This window comes from Paralichthys olivaceus, chromosome 24, assembly GCF_024713975.1.
Source record: "Paralichthys olivaceus isolate ysfri-2021 chromosome 24, ASM2471397v2, whole genome shotgun sequence".
Taxonomy (NCBI): domain Eukaryota; kingdom Metazoa; phylum Chordata; class Actinopteri; order Pleuronectiformes; family Paralichthyidae; genus Paralichthys; species Paralichthys olivaceus.
Window position 1 is genome coordinate 827191 of NC_091116.1, and position 18191 is coordinate 845381.

Genomic DNA, 18191 nt, shown 5'->3' on the forward strand with positions numbered 1-18191 from the left:
ATTTATGTATATATACATATATATATGTATATAACCACTGTGGCTCAAGAGCAATTCTTGGTTTACATGTAAATGGATTAAAAAGTTATTTTTTGTTTGTTGTTCGTCTCTATTGATGAAAAATGTTATCTTTCTTTGGGACCTACGCTTTGGACATTTCATCTCTGACATCATCTATAAAATATATTTCTGAAAAATACAAGCGTCTCTGGTTGTGTTGACTTTTTTTATGCCTCCGCGCTGGCGACACCCGTTGGCCGGAGGCCTCATTGTCTGGTCGTCCATCCCCGGTGACGTTTTCTCAAGAACACCTCGAGGGAATTTCTTCAAATCTGGTAGCAAAGAAATAAAGTTTAGAATTTAGTGGTGAAAGGTCACGTTGGCTTTGTGAACACGTCAATGTGAGAACGCCTCTTGAGAATCCTTTCACGTTTGGTACAAATGTTCACTCAGACTCATGGATTAACTGATTAGATTTAGTCAGTCAAAGGTCACGGTGAACTCAGGAGTCTGGGAATAAAATGCATGTACTGGTTGAGGGAGTTTATTCAAGTTTTTGCTTGAAATGATTGGACATAAACGATGTTAAGGGGTTAAATACAATCATGTTTCGGACTTTTTCAAGAGTCCACATCAATAACAAGGTCTAGACAATTATCTAGTATCTGCTCTTAATTCCAGACAAGATGGTCACGCTTCAGATTATCTCGCTGATGACGAAGTGGGATTATCAACTGACAGAAAACCTGAGGAAGCTTTTTGGATCTGAAGAACGGCAAATCAACCGCCCAACACATGACCACAGTGATTTGACCAGAGTGAAGAAGGAAGGTCTTTGGTTTGTGGAGCCGTACGAGGGGCATGAAGTCTCAGCTGACTCCTCTCTTGAGTGGACAATCTAATTGAGAGAACCAATATCACAAGTGTTCACGCTGGATTTAAACAAGGTCCAAGGCAGCAGCTGTCAGGTGACCTCCTCCTCCTGATGGTCTGAGCTTCATTTGATCGCTGTGATGAGTCTAAATCCTAAAGGCCTGCAAGACAGATATGAAGAAAAGTTTTCAAACCCAAAGGATATTCAGATTAATATCATGGAAAATAACACAATAAAATGTCTTTTCAAATGGAAGCAGGGTATTTCTTGTTTTAATTACTTTTTTTTACTAAAAAGCATATCTGGTGCATTTAAATATTATCTAATTATTTATTATTATTGATAGTTAAAGAAGAATTACAAGCCAAACGTTATAAAACTTGTCCCATTTATTCCACATGAAAAAATGTACCACTTTAACAGATACACACCTATTTATTTACTTGTCATCTTAAACTTACATATTTCCATCTGTAGTTAAATACTATTCACACATTCACTGCATTTTAATTGCATTCATGTCTATTATCATTGCCTTTTGTTCTACTAATAACTAGACCGTGGTATTTTGTTTTTGTAACATGAATTCTTAATGTGTGATGGTTCTATACCAGGTTATATAAAGAGGATCATTCCAGTGTATTTTAATGCTTGAATAGAAAATGCCTGATGTAATGGTGACAGCTGACAGTCAGCGTTGTTGTGTTAATGGACTCCTGTTCTGTCCAATGAGAGGAGGTCACTTCCCTTTTCCTCCACAAACACTCGGCTCATAGTTCCTCTCTGCTCTCGCTGTCTCCCGCGGCACAGTGCGATGCTCCGGCTGCAACATTAGCGAACCTCACCCCCACATCTCTGCGACCCTCCAGTGTCGTTTTATTATTGGTTTTACTTTTTCCCCCCTGTTTTAAGAAGAAGCCCCGCCGGGTGTTTTTGGACATGCCTAACATCGTGCTTTTTAGCGGGAGCTCCCACCACGACCTGTCCCAGAAAGTGGCCGACCGGCTGGGGCTGGAGCTGGGCAAAGTCATCACCAAGAAGTTCAGCAACCAGGAGACATGGCGAGTACATGTTCCATCCGAGTCGAAGGGGTTTTATTCCGCTGCGGAGCACATGTTGCTTCCCATGTGGACGCGCTAGCTCCAAGCTAACAATAGTTTAGCACACGTGACTTAGCTAGCCACATGTAAACACAGCGGGCTCGAGGCTAGCTAGCTTACAGCTGCAACTTTGCTAGCCCCCCCGTGTAAAGTCAGCTAGCATTGTTGGTTGATATTAATCCAAATTGTTAGCTTAGTTAGCCGCTGTGATACTTTTGTATCGGGTCGAGCTAGCACAAGCTAACGCGAAGTTGCGTGTGTTGGTCACGGGGGAACATGGAGGAGGCCAAGTTTCGAACCTGCGGTGCAAAGTCTTCCTTCGAGCTAATTCATCGCGGTCCAAACCACGTAGAGGAACATGTACAACAACAATGATTAGCTTCGTGTGTTTAAATGTTGAGTCTGAGCGAGAAAGCTGCTAATCTTGAAGCAGGAGCGGACATTTCAGTGGTGTACTCAATTTGACGTAACACCACAACGCAGTCGCTTAGCAAAATGGCTACTAGCTAGCTGGTTCCATGTAGAAACGTACATGCACGTGTTGTCAAATTTATGCGGGGTAGAAGCTGAAACAGGAGGGGGTGAGTTTGTCCGATAATGGACGCATGTTGGCTCACTGTCATTAAACATGGCTTCCACGTTGACGGGCTAAACTTCAGACGATAACGTGGCTGCACAATACACACAAGCTCAGCTGTTGCAAGTTTATCTAATCGTGTCCAAGCTTCTGTGATGATCTGCATGTTGTAATAAAGGTTGATGAGCTGTCTCTTCAGGGGACGTGTCCTCAAATCACATGCACTCAATTTGTCTTCGTTTCCACTGCAGTTCACCATTAGTCAAATCAGTGTGTGCACGCTCGCTGCAGTTTCATTAGCGTTGCACGGGACTTCTTGTATGACTTTGACCTCTGCTGCCGCTCGGCCTTGAGCAGAGTCGGTAGAGGTTGCAGGTTTAAAGCCTCCCTGCTGGACGACCTCTCTGGCTGCACGGCGGCCTGTTTGCAGAACCCGTCACAACGTGTGGTTGAGGATACGATGGCTCGGCTCTTCTCCTCATCTGACTGCACTCTGTTGTCTTTGATTCGCTAATGGAAACATTGTCAGAGTTTAATTTCATTCCTGTTGGGTTTACAGACTAATGCACTCTGGGTAAAAGTGACCTGCATCCACCTCACTACCTATGTTTCCTTTGCAACATTACAACACTGTTTCCTGGATTAAACAGGGGCCCTGACCCCTTTACCCCCCCCCCTCTCTCCGCTGGTACTGTTTCCACCCACAACTCTGAAGATCCAGGGAAAACTCTGATTATCCGTGTGGAGGTTTCTCACCAGGGAAAGCAGCTGTTTGGGTGACGCAGTGCAAAACAAAAATTATTTTCTCATCCTCATACACCATCGGGGGAGGTGAGAACAGTTCGCTGATAGCAGCTCTTCTCACAGGCTCGGGGTGGATTCCTGGGAATAAAATATCAGGGAGAACTTTTGTTTGTCTTGCGCGTGGACAAATATCCAAATAAAGACTTTGATACCGAGCTGATTGGGTAGTGACTCAGTTTGAAAGAATGATCCATCTTCTAGGTCACTTCTTGTTCCCAAGTTGTGCCACCATGACTGAGGCTTCATTCAAGCATCGGTGGCGGGACAGGTCCAGGCTGGTGGCTGCCCGTCCTAAAAGCGTGAAAATAATCTGCACAATTCATGTCTCCTGTTAGTCATAGTCAAACTGAAATCTTTGTTAGCTCATGTTTAAATAAATGAATGGTGTAACGAAAAGCTCCTAGTTACGAGCAGACTAACTCAGACCATGCTGGTGTATGACGCTCTGTGCTGATACAGTTTGAAAGCATCCAAATGCCACAGAGATCAATTAACAGTCAGAAGACTAAAAAATTCAGCAGATCGTCATGATGAGAAGCTGAAAGCAGAAAATATTTGACAAATGAGTCATTAATGATCAAAACAGATTCAAATAAATGTTTCTGTCGATAGATTTATGAACACATTAGCACCACGGTAACATTTTACAGCTGGGTGTCACCTACAGCCCAAAATATGTTACAGAAAGTTATCGGGTACTAGACTTTCTTCAATTAAATAAAGTATTTTAGTAAAAAGTTATGTTTCTCAAAGTAAGATGTTTAAAAAATAATAGTTTTTAGCTTCTGACATGCTCTGTTGCTGTAAATAGATATTTAGCAACGAACATTTAAAGTGAGTGTTGACATTTGTTGGTTTAGCTTCTCAAGTTTGAGATTTAATATATATATATATATATATATATATGAGATTAGTTAACTATATATACAGGCATTTATTATAATCAACTAGCCCCCTTTATGTTTTGGAAACAAGATATTCTGAATTTTGGAAATATCTGAGGGACCAAACTGTAAAGCAGATTATCTGAGAAAATAGATTGAATGAAAATCTCATTAGTTGTGGCCCTTGTTGGCCCCTGATGTCTTTGGATGCTGTATCTTGTTAAAGTCCTCAGTTATGACTTTGGTCCTAGACTATACGAGTTAATAAAAAGTGAGCTGTTGCTGCTGGCCTCTCTTAAAAACATTTCTGGCCCATGTGACTGTCTGTGCCGGCCCCACTCTCACCCTGAACAATTGAAAAAAAGTACATGTCCACCAATCACATGACCGAGGCCGGGAGGACCTGTTTGTCTCCCCCAGTGGAATGTTTCACACCCTGCCTGTGCTGTGTCTCCAGCTGCTCGACGCTGTCACACTGTGTTTTGAGCAGCTTTCCAAACATCGGCCGAAACTTTTTGTGGAAACGGTTGCTGCAAAAATTGTCAAATAGAGACTTGAAGTTATTTTGTTCATGTAGTTTAGAAAATGAATTCAAAGGTGAGGGTAAAAGTTAATGTTTGAATGATGAAGATTATACAAATTTCAAACAGTCATATCATGATCTCGTCTCTGTTTCTCCAACAGCGTGGAGATCGGGGAGAGCGTGCGAGGCGAGGACGTCTACATCGTGCAGAGCGGCTGTGGCGAAATCAACGACAACCTGATGGAGCTGCTCATCATGATCAACGCCTGCAAGATCGCCTCCTCGTCCCGCGTCACTGCCGTCATCCCCTGTTTCCCCTACGCCCGGCAGGACAAGAAGGACAAGGTGCGCACACAGTCTTAAATCTACTCGTCTACCTCATAATTCTGAGGAAATTGGTCACTGCAGCTTCAACTTTAACCAAACGCAGACTGTTATTGTTTCCCTTGACATGTTAAGTAATTTTGCAGTCACGTAATAATGAGAAACTTCACATGAGTGTTACTGCAGAGCAGCAGCGTGCAAATTGAGCTGCTGCCGCTCGCTTATATCGTAAATCATTATCTCCTCTTGCCTCAGTGGTTGATGTAACCGCAAATGGGGTTCATGTGACAAACTATGCAACTAGCTCACTCCGAGAGGAAGAGTTTTTTTTTTTTTCTTCAATGAACTAATTCAGCTCCTTTCCTCCACTCTGCCTGCACATGCAGCTCTACTCATTCAGAGCTTTCCAAATAGGTGACTCATTTTACTCACTCAGGAGGGAACATGTGACGATCAATGAACCGTGGTTTATCTAAGCCGACCTCAGGAGCCAGTTTTCAGATAAAGACTTCACCCTGTGAAACGTGCAGGCTGCGAGCCTCTTGCAGGACTCTGACTTTTAAAATTTGACGCACTTTAAAGTTCAGCTCGCATTTCACACAAGAAGGTTTTTAATGATGTGGGAAATCACGAGCTGCAGAGAGACACCCCCACTCCTGTCACTGCTTTTCAAAATTAAAGATGAACTTCAAACCTCTTCATTTACTGTGCATGTATTTCAGCTCTAACTGAGCTGCATGTTATGTTTCAATAATCCTGAATTTCTCTAATACTCAGCTCTCGGTTTATGATGTTGTGTTAAAGCAGTGAGTCGGCCTCAATCTCTAAAACTAAGCGATTTCTCCGAGCACTCACACACGTAGCTCAGGTGTGTTTTGTCAACAAGCCTGGAAGTCTGGTGCCTGGCGTGTATCTACACAGCGTCTGCTTCTTTCAGCAAAACAACAAGCCCATGGCGGCAGGAAAGTCCAGATTCTTAGTGACGCACCATGATGGAAAGGTCACAGGTAGACTTGAGTCCTGCAGAAATGTCCTTGACGATAAAACTATCTAACCTTAAATAAAATCATCAACTTTCCCGCGTGTCGAAAAACATCGGGCTGCTTAGTGACCGTTTCTTTTACTTTACTCACCTCAAGCGACTCTGTCTTGATGCTTGTCCCAGAGTCGAGCACCCATATCGGCCAAGCTGGTGGCAAACATGTTGTCTGTGGCTGGCGCCGACCACATCATCACCATGGACCTCCACGCCTCACAGATCCAGGTCAGTACACAAAGTGTTTCACCACATGGCTGTGGAATGTAAGAGTGTGTGATCGGGTAAAGAGTTTTGGTTAGAAACAGTGAATCTAAGTCTGTAGTTAAATAAACCTGATCAAATATTATGATTTAACAAGTTTAAATAAGACCTGGCTTTCCTTTACAAATCCCCCTCATGGAGTTTCTCTGTCGTCTTTATTTCTGAGTGCTGTCTTTAATTTTGAGAGCATTATGTCTTCATTTCCTGTTTGGATTTATTTTTATACCCTCTGCTCCTGCCCAAACCTGTGTGTGTGTGTCGTCTAGCTGCTTGTGAGCGCTCGGGAAACTGCTGCTCTCAGATTTATGAATAAACCTGATAACTGGTGTAATAATAAGAATTTACACTTAAATTACAAACTCTGAATGTGGATGTAATGTTAAGTTGGTCTTGACTCTGCAGCTGTAATTTAATTTGATTTTAAATGTTAAAAATGACTCAGTTGAACGACATCTGTTCTTCCTGTGTGTGATTTCTGAGCTTTCTTTCTCTAAAACCCACATTTTGATGAGTTAGAATTGTGTTTATTTTTTTTAAGGGTTTTTTTGACATCGCCGTTGACAACCTGTACGCAGAGCCCGCTGTTCTGCAGTGGATCAGAGAAAACATTCCCGAGTGGAAAAACTGTATCATCGTGTCTCCGGACGCTGGCGGAGCAAAACGGTGAGATTCAGTGGCAGAGTTTCTCCTGACTGAGGAAATAATGGGTTCTGTAGCACTTCAGTCTTGTTGCAGGGATGATTACTGTCTCACATAATGAGTCCTATTTAAAACGTCTATAATTTATTTCGGAGTATCGCTCACTGTCTCCTTCCCGCTCACTCTCCAGTGTGACGTCCATCGCCGACCGTCTGAACGTGGACTTCGCTCTAATCCACAAAGAGAGGAAGAAGGCCAACGAGGTGGACCGCATGGTGCTGGTGGGCGACGTCAAGGACCGCGTGGCCATCCTCGTGGACGACATGGCCGACACCTGCGGCACAATCTGCCACGCTGCCGACAAGTTGGTTCCATTTAAACCTTGTGATGAGGGCGTTCAGAGCTTTCAATTCATTTACAATCTTGATCAAGGCCTGTTGAGGATTAAAAGCCACATGCAGACTTTTGCACAAGGATCTCGTGGCTCTAGCTTATTGACATTCACCGATAAAGTGCTTTTATCAGTTGTTATGTTGCAACACAAGTTAGCACACCTTAAGGAAAACACCTCATCTAAACTTCACAGAACGCTTGGAGAGCAACTTTGCTGGTATTCGAATAAATCGTAAGTGTATGCTTGTATTTTTCCTCCCCCCAACGTTTAGGCTAATTGACGCTGGCGCGGTTAAGGTCTACGCCATCCTCACACATGGCATTTTCTCTGGTCCTGCGATCTCTCGCATCAACAACGCCCCGTTCGAGGCGGTGGTGGTGACCAACACCATCCCGCAGGAAGAGAAGATGAAGGCATGCCCCAAAATACAGGTACACATCACACAAGTACTTATCTCAAGCTGTTAAAGCTTCATACTAGTTCCTGACATTTAGTTTTCTATCACTGCGTAAAAGTTTCAGCTACAGAACATCGTCCAACAGAAATATTTGATATATTACAGTGAAATGTAGTTCGTCGCAAATGTACTGCATGTACAGGTAAACAATATTATAACTCGGCCGTGATAACAAGTGACTGTTCACGTTTACAGCATCATACATTTGTTAATGCAACTTTAATTTGCGATTAATGTTCTAGTTATTTATGTGTGCATTTCATTTTTAATCTTTGTAAAGTGTCTTTAACCCTTGTTATGTCATTGCCCTATATAAATATGATATATTCCTATTATTGCATACTACTCGTGCAGATGTTTACAGTTTTAGTAAAACTCTGTTCCACGCCTGGATGTGCTGCAGTTCTCTTTTAAGAGAAGTGTAGCTAGACAGAAATGAAAATATGCAGAAAGTATAACGTGTTATTCCCAAACTCTTTACAGAAACCCACCTCACTTATAAATCCATTCATGCCCTGCATTGTTTCCCATAGGTCATCGACATCTCCATGATCCTGGCGGAGGCAATCAGAAGAACCCACAACGGCGAGTCTGTGTCCTACCTCTTCAGCCACGTACCCTTGTAAAGACCGGGAGAGAGGGTGGACGGCCGCCGGCCCGCCACCCGTCTCCCCTCCACCCCTCCAGTTTGGCCACTCAGCCGGCTCTTTTGGCCACATGTCCTCTGGAAAGGCTCAGAGAGAAAAAAAGATAGGGCCTGATGGTTTTCTGGCCGGCCTCATGTGACTGTTTAAAGGTCACGCCCACACATTGTCATTGACATTTCACCCTGGGGACCGAGCAAAATATCACTTCCCTCTCTGAAGACCAAGTTTATATTTATGAGTTTCTCTTTTCTCTGTCTCCCTTTTCTTTCTCATTTCCAGTCTCGCCAACCTCGGAGCAGCAGAGTCTGGCCTTCACTTTAACCAAAGGGTCCATTGTGTAACATAGTGTATTATTTGAAACCTCACTTTAAAAGAAGCATTCCACTGCGGCGAATATTTGGGCCACGAGTAATAAAAATAGTGAAACAAAATGACCATGTGCACCTTCTCCCTCAGGTGTTTGCAGCTGCTAAAAGTATTGAAATAATAAGTTTATAGTCTTAACCCTGAACTTGCTAAAGATCCATGGACTTTGATTGTAATGATAGTTGATGTTCGGCCGCACCACAAGTAAAATAATGTTGATGTGAGCACAAACTGACAAAAGAGTCAAATTAGACGACTGAACACTTGATTTACCCACGTCTACTTTTTCTTACTGAGCCGTATCAAATGTTGCTGCATCTTCTCCCGACAAGCTGCTGTCACCCAGTGGTGACACATCTGTACCACATCCTCCAATTGTGCTAAAAAAAATATACAGCAGCTTCCCAAACCCCCCCGACAGGTTTGTTGTTGATTTAATGCGAGGTGTGTTGGGTGCTTTGCCCATCTTCCAAAAGGTCATGTGTAAATGAGCCCAAAGCTTGGTTTATTATAGTGTTATTATGAGATTTCAATCTTCAATTGTCATTAAAAAGAAGTGCGGTTGTCATAGCTGTAACAAGGCAGGTGGCACAGTTGGTGAAAAAGCATGATTTATTTTTTTTTTATATGTAACACTTTAAAAAATACTTTCTTTGACAATAAAGCTTTGACAATGGCTTAAAGAGACACTGTCCTGCTCGTCTTGAATTGTCCAATTGAAGCTTTGCAATGTGAGATATCCTGATCCTAGGGGGACTTTGGTTGGTCAAATTGAAGCAGGACAAGGTGTCGTCCTGACTTCTTGTCTCTTAACAGCGCCAAAAATGATGCACTCCACCTTTCCCATTATGCATCTAGTCATCATAGTCCAGGCTGTATCTCTGACTCTCACTATGCCATCATCATTTTGTCAGCTCATAACAAAACAACATTGGAGATGTGGTTGAAAGCTCTGGTTTAATTCCAGTAAGTGGGGAGTACTCTTGTGAAGATGCCGTCTGTCTGTGCAGATTAATATGGTTGCATGGAGACACTTCATGAAAGAGAGTGAAAGATTGTTCATCTGTCCATGGACATGTCTTTATCAAACTTTACTATTGAAGCAGTACAAAGTTACATATCCTGTAGTAGCTTCATCATCCTGTATTCTACATTTCCCATGATGCATTGCAGTAACATCATCCATGCTGTATCTCTGATGACATCACTCTGGCATCATCAGGCCCCTGTTACAGTCGGAGTTTAATAGTACATGTGGTTGAGCTCTGCGGATTTTCCACTAAGTGAAATATTCATGGGGATGTTGGAGTTTTGCTAAATTGCTTCAGGTTTTGCATTGAAGTAAATTCACGTACTGTATTTAATCCAGTTTTCAGCTGCCATGTTACGTTAATGCTGGATTATATTTATCACACAGATGGAGTTGCTGTTCACTTTTTAAATTTTACACTTCGAAAAAAAAAACTACTAGCCCCTTGTTTTCATGCTTTATGAATTGAAGCATTTTTAGACTAAGACAATTCTCAAACTTTTCCTGTGATAAAATGATCCAGTTTGTCACAAGTAAAGATTAAGAGAAAAGTCTCAACGCTCTTATTGTTAAATGAACACCAGGTGGCGTCGTTCCTCCATGATAGTGCACCCTCAGCCAGGAGAGAAATCCGAGTGGACACATTTTGTTCAGTTTGAGAATCAACAGAATGATTTTCACACCAGCCACAGAGAAACCAAGGCTTTATGATGAATTACAGGACAGATGTGTTAAAGTTGAGCAGATGCTGGGGGGTGACGTCACCTGCTGACAGTGTAACAGTGATAAAATAAGACGTGCAGTGATCCATTCAGCAGCACGTGGCTCACAGTGAAGCTCCATGAATCCGCATGTTTCAGTTATTTCTCTCCGGGAGCTGAAGATCATGTGAAGCTCTGATGCGTTTTAGCAAGAGACTGAAGCCTGCAGGTGTCGCGTCCGTCCACCAGGGGGACCCGCGGATGAGAAGCCGGTGATGTCAGCGTCATTAGCATATTTCTGACTATATCTGATGCCTGCGCAAAGACGCGCCACTACTGCTGCACTGAACTGACCAGAGACCTTCATCCTCCAGACATCACCAAGGTGAGTCCACATTTTACCTCCTTTCTCTTCCTTCATCCACAGTGAGGACAAAAGAAGAGTCCGGGTAGAGACCTCACCTGCGCGCGTTGGATGGATGCTGTTTTGCCAGAAACACCAAATATGACATAATGCGAATAATCCAGCGGCGGCAGCTTGTTTTTGTGGTTTCATGTGGCCGCAGAGCAGAAGTGCGCGGTGCGTCTTTTGTCCTTTTTACGCACACACTCGTGCGTATTCGTCCGTTCCCTTTGTCGCCGGAGCTGCACGCGTCTGGTCCCGTTATTATCTCAAATAAAAACGATGCCTCGAGGCGTCCCCGGTTCATTTTAATAATTCTAAAGGTTTTTTGTTTTTTTATGAGAATACGGAGTTGACCGTGATGATGGAGCTTGTGCCAATCTGGGCGGTGGTTCCTACAGATTGCGTCCCCGGGGGGAGAAGTACGTGACAACTGAATGCGGGTGTTCCACGAGGAAAGTGGACGCGCATAAATCAACCTTTCTACCTCCACATGACATCATTTTTATTCTTATCAAATTTGAAAATGCGCATTTACGCACGGCTCCTTTTATTCCATCGTGCTCTGCGCAGCATGGGAACTACCCATTGTTATGTAAATGTGGATTTGAACGCTGTGCACCGGCTCTATTGTCTGGAGCAGCGTGTCCCCAGTGTACAGCATCCCCGGGCTGCGTGTTGGATAACGGGCTGTGATGCAAGCCACATCACGCTGGGCACAGCCGCAGGCGAACAAAAGGAGGCGGGCGCACATGAGAGGAGAAGGAGTCTGCGGTTGCGCACGTAGAGAAAGTGAACAGATGGTTTTTAATGTAGGCAACGCCCTTAGATTCATTTAGAGTCAGGTAGATTTATTAAAACAGATTTCCTTTATTTCAACTGTTTTTTAACTATATTACGCATTATGTCTATGGGGTCATTCTTCCCCCCAGAGGATTTGCACCTGTAGTTTGCACATGAATACTCTTATTAATGTTTATTATTATAATTAACTCATTACCTTCCTATCTGATCTCACAGACTATCTGCAACCATGAGCGACAAGCCCATCATTTCTGAGGTGAACACCTTTGACAAGACCAAGCTGAAGAAGACGGAGACGCAGGAGAAGAATCCCCTGCCTTCTAAAGAGAGTAAGATTTGTGTGTGTGTGTGTGTGTGTGTGGGAGGGGGGGCTACATGTTGCATCACATCTTGTCTTAACCAGTTCTGTGCTGTTTACTTACATTACATGTGTATATTGACATCCACTCTCCTCTTTTCCTCCGCAGCCATCGAACAGGAGAAGGCGGCTGCGACGTCGTGAAGCCCCCTCCTTCCATGTCATGCACTGTACACCCCCTTTCTCCACCACCACCTTCCCCTCCTCCCGCATTGCCTTGTTTTCAGTCACACCTTTTTAGCTGTATAACTTTGTAACCGAAATTATGAAAATGACAAACCGAGCTGCGCCCCCGCTGCCCACGGACGGATGAGGCCTTCGCCAGGGCAGTCAGCGGCCCCCTCCGGGGGGCCACCACCTCCGCCGCCTTGAGGAAGATTTGTATGAGGAGTGGGAGAGGGGCGGCAGAAGACTGTGCCCAAAGGCGTAGTGTCTCTAATTCTATGCCACCTTAACAGAGAGAGACGCCCGGTGGTACGGGGCGCGGCCTGCGTCCCAGGAAACTCGTCACCCCCCCCCTCGAAAACCACCCAACGTCCTGTGTGGCTGCTTTTGCACCAAAGCTGAGGTGTCAAGCTTTTTAATAAAGTTTTTGGGCTTTATTGGTTTTCGTCTTCTAATTTTCGGAAAATGCACAACTTTATTTGTAAGCAGGCCAAAATGTAAATGCCCCCAAAATTGATACTGTTTTCTGTCACAGTGTTTATTTCTTTTTGTATGTACGCAAGGTTTAAAAACAAAAATGTGTAACGGATTCCATCTAGATCTGGGAGATGCACTAATGGACCTTATTTACGGTTAAATTGTAACATGCTTTAGCCCTTTTTTCTCAGAGTTATTTGGGATAACTAATCTGTCATAACCTCTGCAAGAAAACCACCGGCGACTGATTCCATGCGTTTGCTTTGAGCCGTAGATCAAAATTCTCTGGAGTTTTGTAAAGTCCCAGTCGTCATGTTACTCTGCCACAAACCATTGCCAGAAAATGGAAAAAACGTGAAATGTTGTAATAAAAAGTTTGTTACTAAAAGACCTGTGCTTCCTCAGACGTTCTTCCACACCTACACTGTTGCACATTTCATCCCAAACCTTCACGTCAGCCTCATTTCACGATCAAAGTTCACTGTTACGCTGCTCGTCTTGGTTCTAACCCACTTTTCACACTGTGTTGCCAAACAATCCTACAGCATTACTTAAGGGATGAGGCTGTGCACGACGGAAAGGCTTAAATGTCTCTGCAGCGAGCTCTCGCAGGGATTTACCCAGGAGAGGAATTGGTGTGTGTGTGTGGAAAGAGGAATGGAAATGAAAGTTGTTGGACCACCTGTCATGACACAAAGCTCAATTCAAAACCAGTGATTGTGGAAAACAATAGAGCAGAATGGTCCTGCATTCCAGGAAGTAGACGCAGCCTTTTTAGGAACTAAATTTAACACTATATAGATGACAATGGATGCTATATGTATTTCTTAAGTTTGGGAAGAATGTGTATCTGTTCGCTTGTTTGATACCATCGGTGAGCAGTGGCTTATGGGACGGCGTGTCGTGACCCAGAATAGGGCGTAACCTCAGCGGGGGGGATTTACCCGGCCCTTCATCCTAAATTAGCCACCACCTTGAAAGCCTTAATGTCATTAGCATGACATCGCTGACATTTCCTGTAAATGCACTCAGAGTATCGACATGTAACCGCACTCGCTCTCGTGCAGCTGGACTGGGCTTTAGAGGAGGGAATCCCTCACCGGCTGACTCAGCAATGGATGCCATGATCCATTTTGAATGCTTAAGTCATAGGGCTAGGGAGGCCATGAGTCCACATTTCTGAGCCACTAAAGATGTTTCCTGTGATGCTGCGTTCAGTAAAATGCCTCCTCCGATGTGGAGGCATCATTATTACAGGACGGAGCTCCTTCTCCTCACTGCTCTCAGGCCTCGCCGTTCTGCAAATCTGAGATGTCGGTGTAAGTGGATTGGTCTTAAGTCAGTTGCTCTTAATAAGGCATTAATCTGCATCGAGGAGGGGGGGGCGGTGGATGCGGAGGTTAGATGGGAGACTTAGGCCAGAACCATGCAGCTCCTCTCCCTCTCTCTCTCTCTCGCTCAGATAGGATTAACACCTCCCGACTCCCATTCCTCCCTCCCCACGCTGCCAGTGCCTCGTTCTCCTGCTGCAGAGCCTCCCAGAGAAAGCGATGGGGAGGATTTGAGGCGGAGCAGCAGATGGGGTGGGGGGACACGAGATGTGTCAGCACCGTCCTGCCCGGTAACCCATGGCAACAGCTGCTGCTGAGTCACTTCCTGCGTGCGGGGTTGGGCTGCTGGATGCTTGTTGTGGAGCGGCTCGCCTTCCTGTCGGCGTGTTTTGAATACTCAGGAGATTATGATGTGCTTGGATGTATGTGACCATCTGTCCTCCTCCGCCTTGTGTCTCCACTAAAGTAGCCTGATTGATTTAATGGCTGCTGGACGCACATGCGCCATCGCTGAGGGTCCATTAGTTTGCGGTTGCACTCGAGGCTCGTGGATCTTTGTGCTTTTATACCAATGGACGAGAGGAGACTGTGGTTATAGCAACGCTGTGGAGATCAAACCGTTTCGTCATTTTGATGAATTTGCTTGATAGTTGATTTTAATTTGATTAGTCAAGTTTTTTTCCCTTTGAGTTTGTTTCTTGCAAAAACTACCAGATGGATAATATCAAAACTTGATCAGGAAGCTGATCCAGGAATTTTATATCGCTCTCTATCATATTGCAAGTTTTTAGGGCCCTGATATCTGAGTGTGTGAACTCTGGCTTGATTTTTAGCATTTAACGTGTCTTCTGCGACCACAGCTGCAGAGGTACAAACAGAAAGGAGGGGGCTAAACAGGAAACACACATTAGGGTTTCCTGTCCAAACCCAACAGTGTCTCTCTACATTATTATCGTTGGCTGCAGACTGTTCTCAGCTGTGAGTCCACAAATTCACTGCAGCCTGAATATACGCACCATTTGTTCTGCCCGTCTTAAAGTTTCTTTTAATCGACATATGGCCGTGACAAGCATCTGAGTTATGAGCAGCCATGTTTTGAAGGTCAAAGGCTGTGTGTGTGTGTGTGTGTGTGTGTGTGTGTGTGTGTCATAGGATGTGACCTCAGAGCTTAATTTAATCAATGCCATATGGACGAGAATGAAGCTGCCTGCGATCCTCAAACTTAATAAAGGAGGATTTCAGGGAGATTTTAACCTGATGCTTATAATAGAAATGCTCAAATCACTGCAGTTCCATAATAGTACATATATTATATATATTTTTAGATAATCCTGTGTTTTTAAGGATTTGCTTGAGCCATCCTCTGGTTCTACAGCTGTATTGTGCAACTTAAACAAAATCTATTATGAAAACCTAAAAAATTCAAGGAATAGTCAAAAAACTGCTTATTAAGAAATGTCACTATTGGAAATGTGTTTTTAAGCATGTCTGAGAAAAGTACTGAATAAAATAAATAGTTTGAACTGATCCTGGAGTTACTCTCATACAGTAAAGTGTTTATTTTAGGCATCTCAGGAGTCACGTCCTCCCTGTGTGCAGAGTGTTTACAGATAAGTTCTGCTCTGCGTCCAGTTTTTGCAGGAAACAGGAACTACTATTCTTTTATAGCACTTTTCTGAACAAAGACACGCATGATTTAACACTTGGCTGAAAGAAAGAGCACAAACTGTGTTCTCCACCTTTAATGTGTGGCTCTTAATATAACGATAATTGCGTAGATCCTGTGGATCGGTGAAAGTGTGTTTAACAGCTGCTCGGCTGCAAATTACAGCACAAGCCTGATGCATAAAAGCACAGCTGCCTTGTTAAGAGTGCGGGCGTGGCCCAGCAGGACACACTGAGGGGTCTCCAGCAGCAGACATGCTCTTTTCGTCTGGCCCCCAGGTGAGGCCCCTGATCACTGCGGTGTTGCACGGCATCGATGCAGCCGCAAGACAGCACATCGACTCATTGTGTCGTGATGAGGTGCTCCTGGAAAATAAACCCTCCGAGGACAGTGGACAAAGGAGTGAGAGTGACTCCTGTGTGGAGGGGCCCCAGGATCACGTGAGATGGACGTGAGACTCGCCTCCGTGCGTGCATGAGTCACCTTGATGCATCCGTGAAGTGTGAACACGGAGAAGCTCTCAGCCGCTGCTCTCCAGAGGGCTTATGTGTAGTGACAGCTCTGACATTTCCCCCCCGAGCACAGAGGCTGTGGCCTCCGCAGACGAGATGCCCCCCCCCCGCCCTCGCTGCTGGGCACACATCTGGGCCTCTCGCTGCAGAAGATGATGTTGCTGACACTTTGAGTTTCTCTTCTACAAAACGCAGCAGAGACAATTTCTGTTAATAGAAATCAGTGGAACTCACACGCCTGTTTTGTTATGTTTGATATTTTTCACCTTTTCATTCAGACAAAGAAATCCTCTACTGAACAGCAGCATCGCTGAAAATACAAACCTCTTATTTTTGTGTCTTGTAAAATTGTGCTGCAGAGATAAACATATTTCTGCTTTATGAAATTCAAACCTGAGACGTGTGGTGTCCTGAACCTCCTGGGCGGCTGCTTCAACGTTAATTATAAGGGTTAATTACCCAGACTGCCCCAGGAGAAAGCCACTTCAGTACTTCCCCCTTGTTGACAACAAACTTGTGTATTTTGTTTTTTGTTGATCGGCAAGGGACCAGCATGCAACAGTGCATAGGCTCACTTTGTCATGACACTCCCCACCAGCTCTTGAGGTTTGTTTATTTGTCAACCGGATTACACAAACACTACTTAACAGACTTCCACTAAACTTAGTGGAAAGATGGACATGGGGCATTTATAGGAATAATTTTTCACTTTTCACTCATGAGGTTCTTTGACATTTTCAGTTTCTCCCTGGAATAAGTTAGGGATCTTGATAGGACTGATATCTGCAGCTTGAGAAAGATGTAGTTTTGTCTTTATCGTCTTTTAAACTCGACCTCAGTCAGAAATCAGACTAAACTCTCAACATTGCTCTGAGAATATGTGTTGGTTTGACCCATGTAAAAGCCTATGAATAATATCTATGCATAGACACGTGTGCAGTGTCTTTGTAGAGCCATGGTTCTGGTTTTAGGGCCAAAGAGACAGGTTTTGATATCTGAACGTTGTTGGCATCAGAGTTGTGTGTTTGCAACCAAGGGGATGCATGGACAGATAAGAATCCAGCCTGTGTAGTGATTTATCATCCTGTTCCCTCTCTATAATGTCCCTGCTACTCCAGCTCAAAGCCCAAGGACACCTCCCTCAACCCCAGCACTGTTTGTGTTGCACCACAGGCGCTGATTCAGTTTTGGAAAGGTGCCCGTGCAATTTCACACAGTCCTCCAGCTGACGTGGGCAACTGAACGTGCCTGGTGAAGTCATTTGCATCATGCGGCTGCTCACAAATTAAATCAGGTGTGTTTTGGTGGAGGTGCAATCATTAATCAGTTTGTATCAGGGTGCAGTTGCACTGATAAACTAATCTGTCTGGTTCTTTCCCAACTCTACTTAAGTTTTTATAACTGCAAACACAGACAAGAGTGAAGCACGTAAAAAAAGTAGTTTTTTGCTGTGTCATGATCTCCGATTCGAGGCCCCCAGGTTAAATTACACACTCAATATTAACATTCAAGACCTCCACTCATTTCTCTACTACTATATGACATGAAACTTGCAGAGAATCAATCGCTTCTTTGTGCAACAACTTCGGCATCTGTGCTGCACTCAGGATCATTACTGTTTAATGTGTATTTAATGGAAAGCACAGGGAATCCGCAGTATCGTATGTGTTTTAATGGCCTCACACACTCGCCAGCTCTCAGGGCTCAAGCCAATGCCACGCCTGTAATCCACTTAACCTCATATCTCATGTTTTCTTGACAGGAAGGTGTTTATTTTTTTTTATTTCCCGTTGGCGAGGTCAGGTCGGTGGCGATAACGCTCATGGGCACGGCAGAGAGTCACGCTGAGCCAAGG

The 18191-nt window shown here is 44.1% G+C and overlaps 2 protein-coding genes and 1 long non-coding RNA gene across 3 annotated transcripts; 2 read left to right on the plus strand and 1 right to left on the minus strand.

The window, feature by feature from the left end:
• Positions 1-528: 528 nt before the first annotated feature.
• LOC138406947 (uncharacterized) lies at positions 529-8502 on the minus strand. The gene is made up of 3 exons (XR_011240293.1): positions 8368-8502; positions 6220-6379; positions 529-1034 (listed from the first exon to the last, which is right to left on the minus strand). It is a non-coding gene; the product is annotated as an uncharacterized lncRNA (long non-coding RNA).
• On the plus strand, positions 1593-9574 carry LOC109645524 (ribose-phosphate pyrophosphokinase 2). Its single transcript, XM_069520633.1, has 7 exons — positions 1593-1935; positions 4924-5107; positions 6252-6350; positions 6925-7049; positions 7216-7389; positions 7691-7850; positions 8410-9574. Exons 1-7 carry the CDS (start codon positions 1814-1816, stop codon positions 8500-8502), a joined length of 957 nt encoding a protein of 318 aa, XP_069376734.1. The 5' UTR covers positions 1593-1813; the 3' UTR covers positions 8503-9574.
• Positions 9575-10863: 1289 nt separating this feature from the next.
• Positions 10864-13215, plus strand: LOC109645526 (thymosin beta-12). The gene is made up of 3 exons (XM_020111143.2): positions 10864-11005; positions 12044-12156; positions 12295-13215. Exons 2-3 carry the CDS (start codon positions 12057-12059, stop codon positions 12327-12329), a joined length of 135 nt encoding a protein of 44 aa, XP_019966702.1. The 5' UTR covers positions 10864-11005; positions 12044-12056; the 3' UTR covers positions 12330-13215.
• The last annotated feature ends 4976 nt before the right edge of the window (positions 13216-18191 follow it).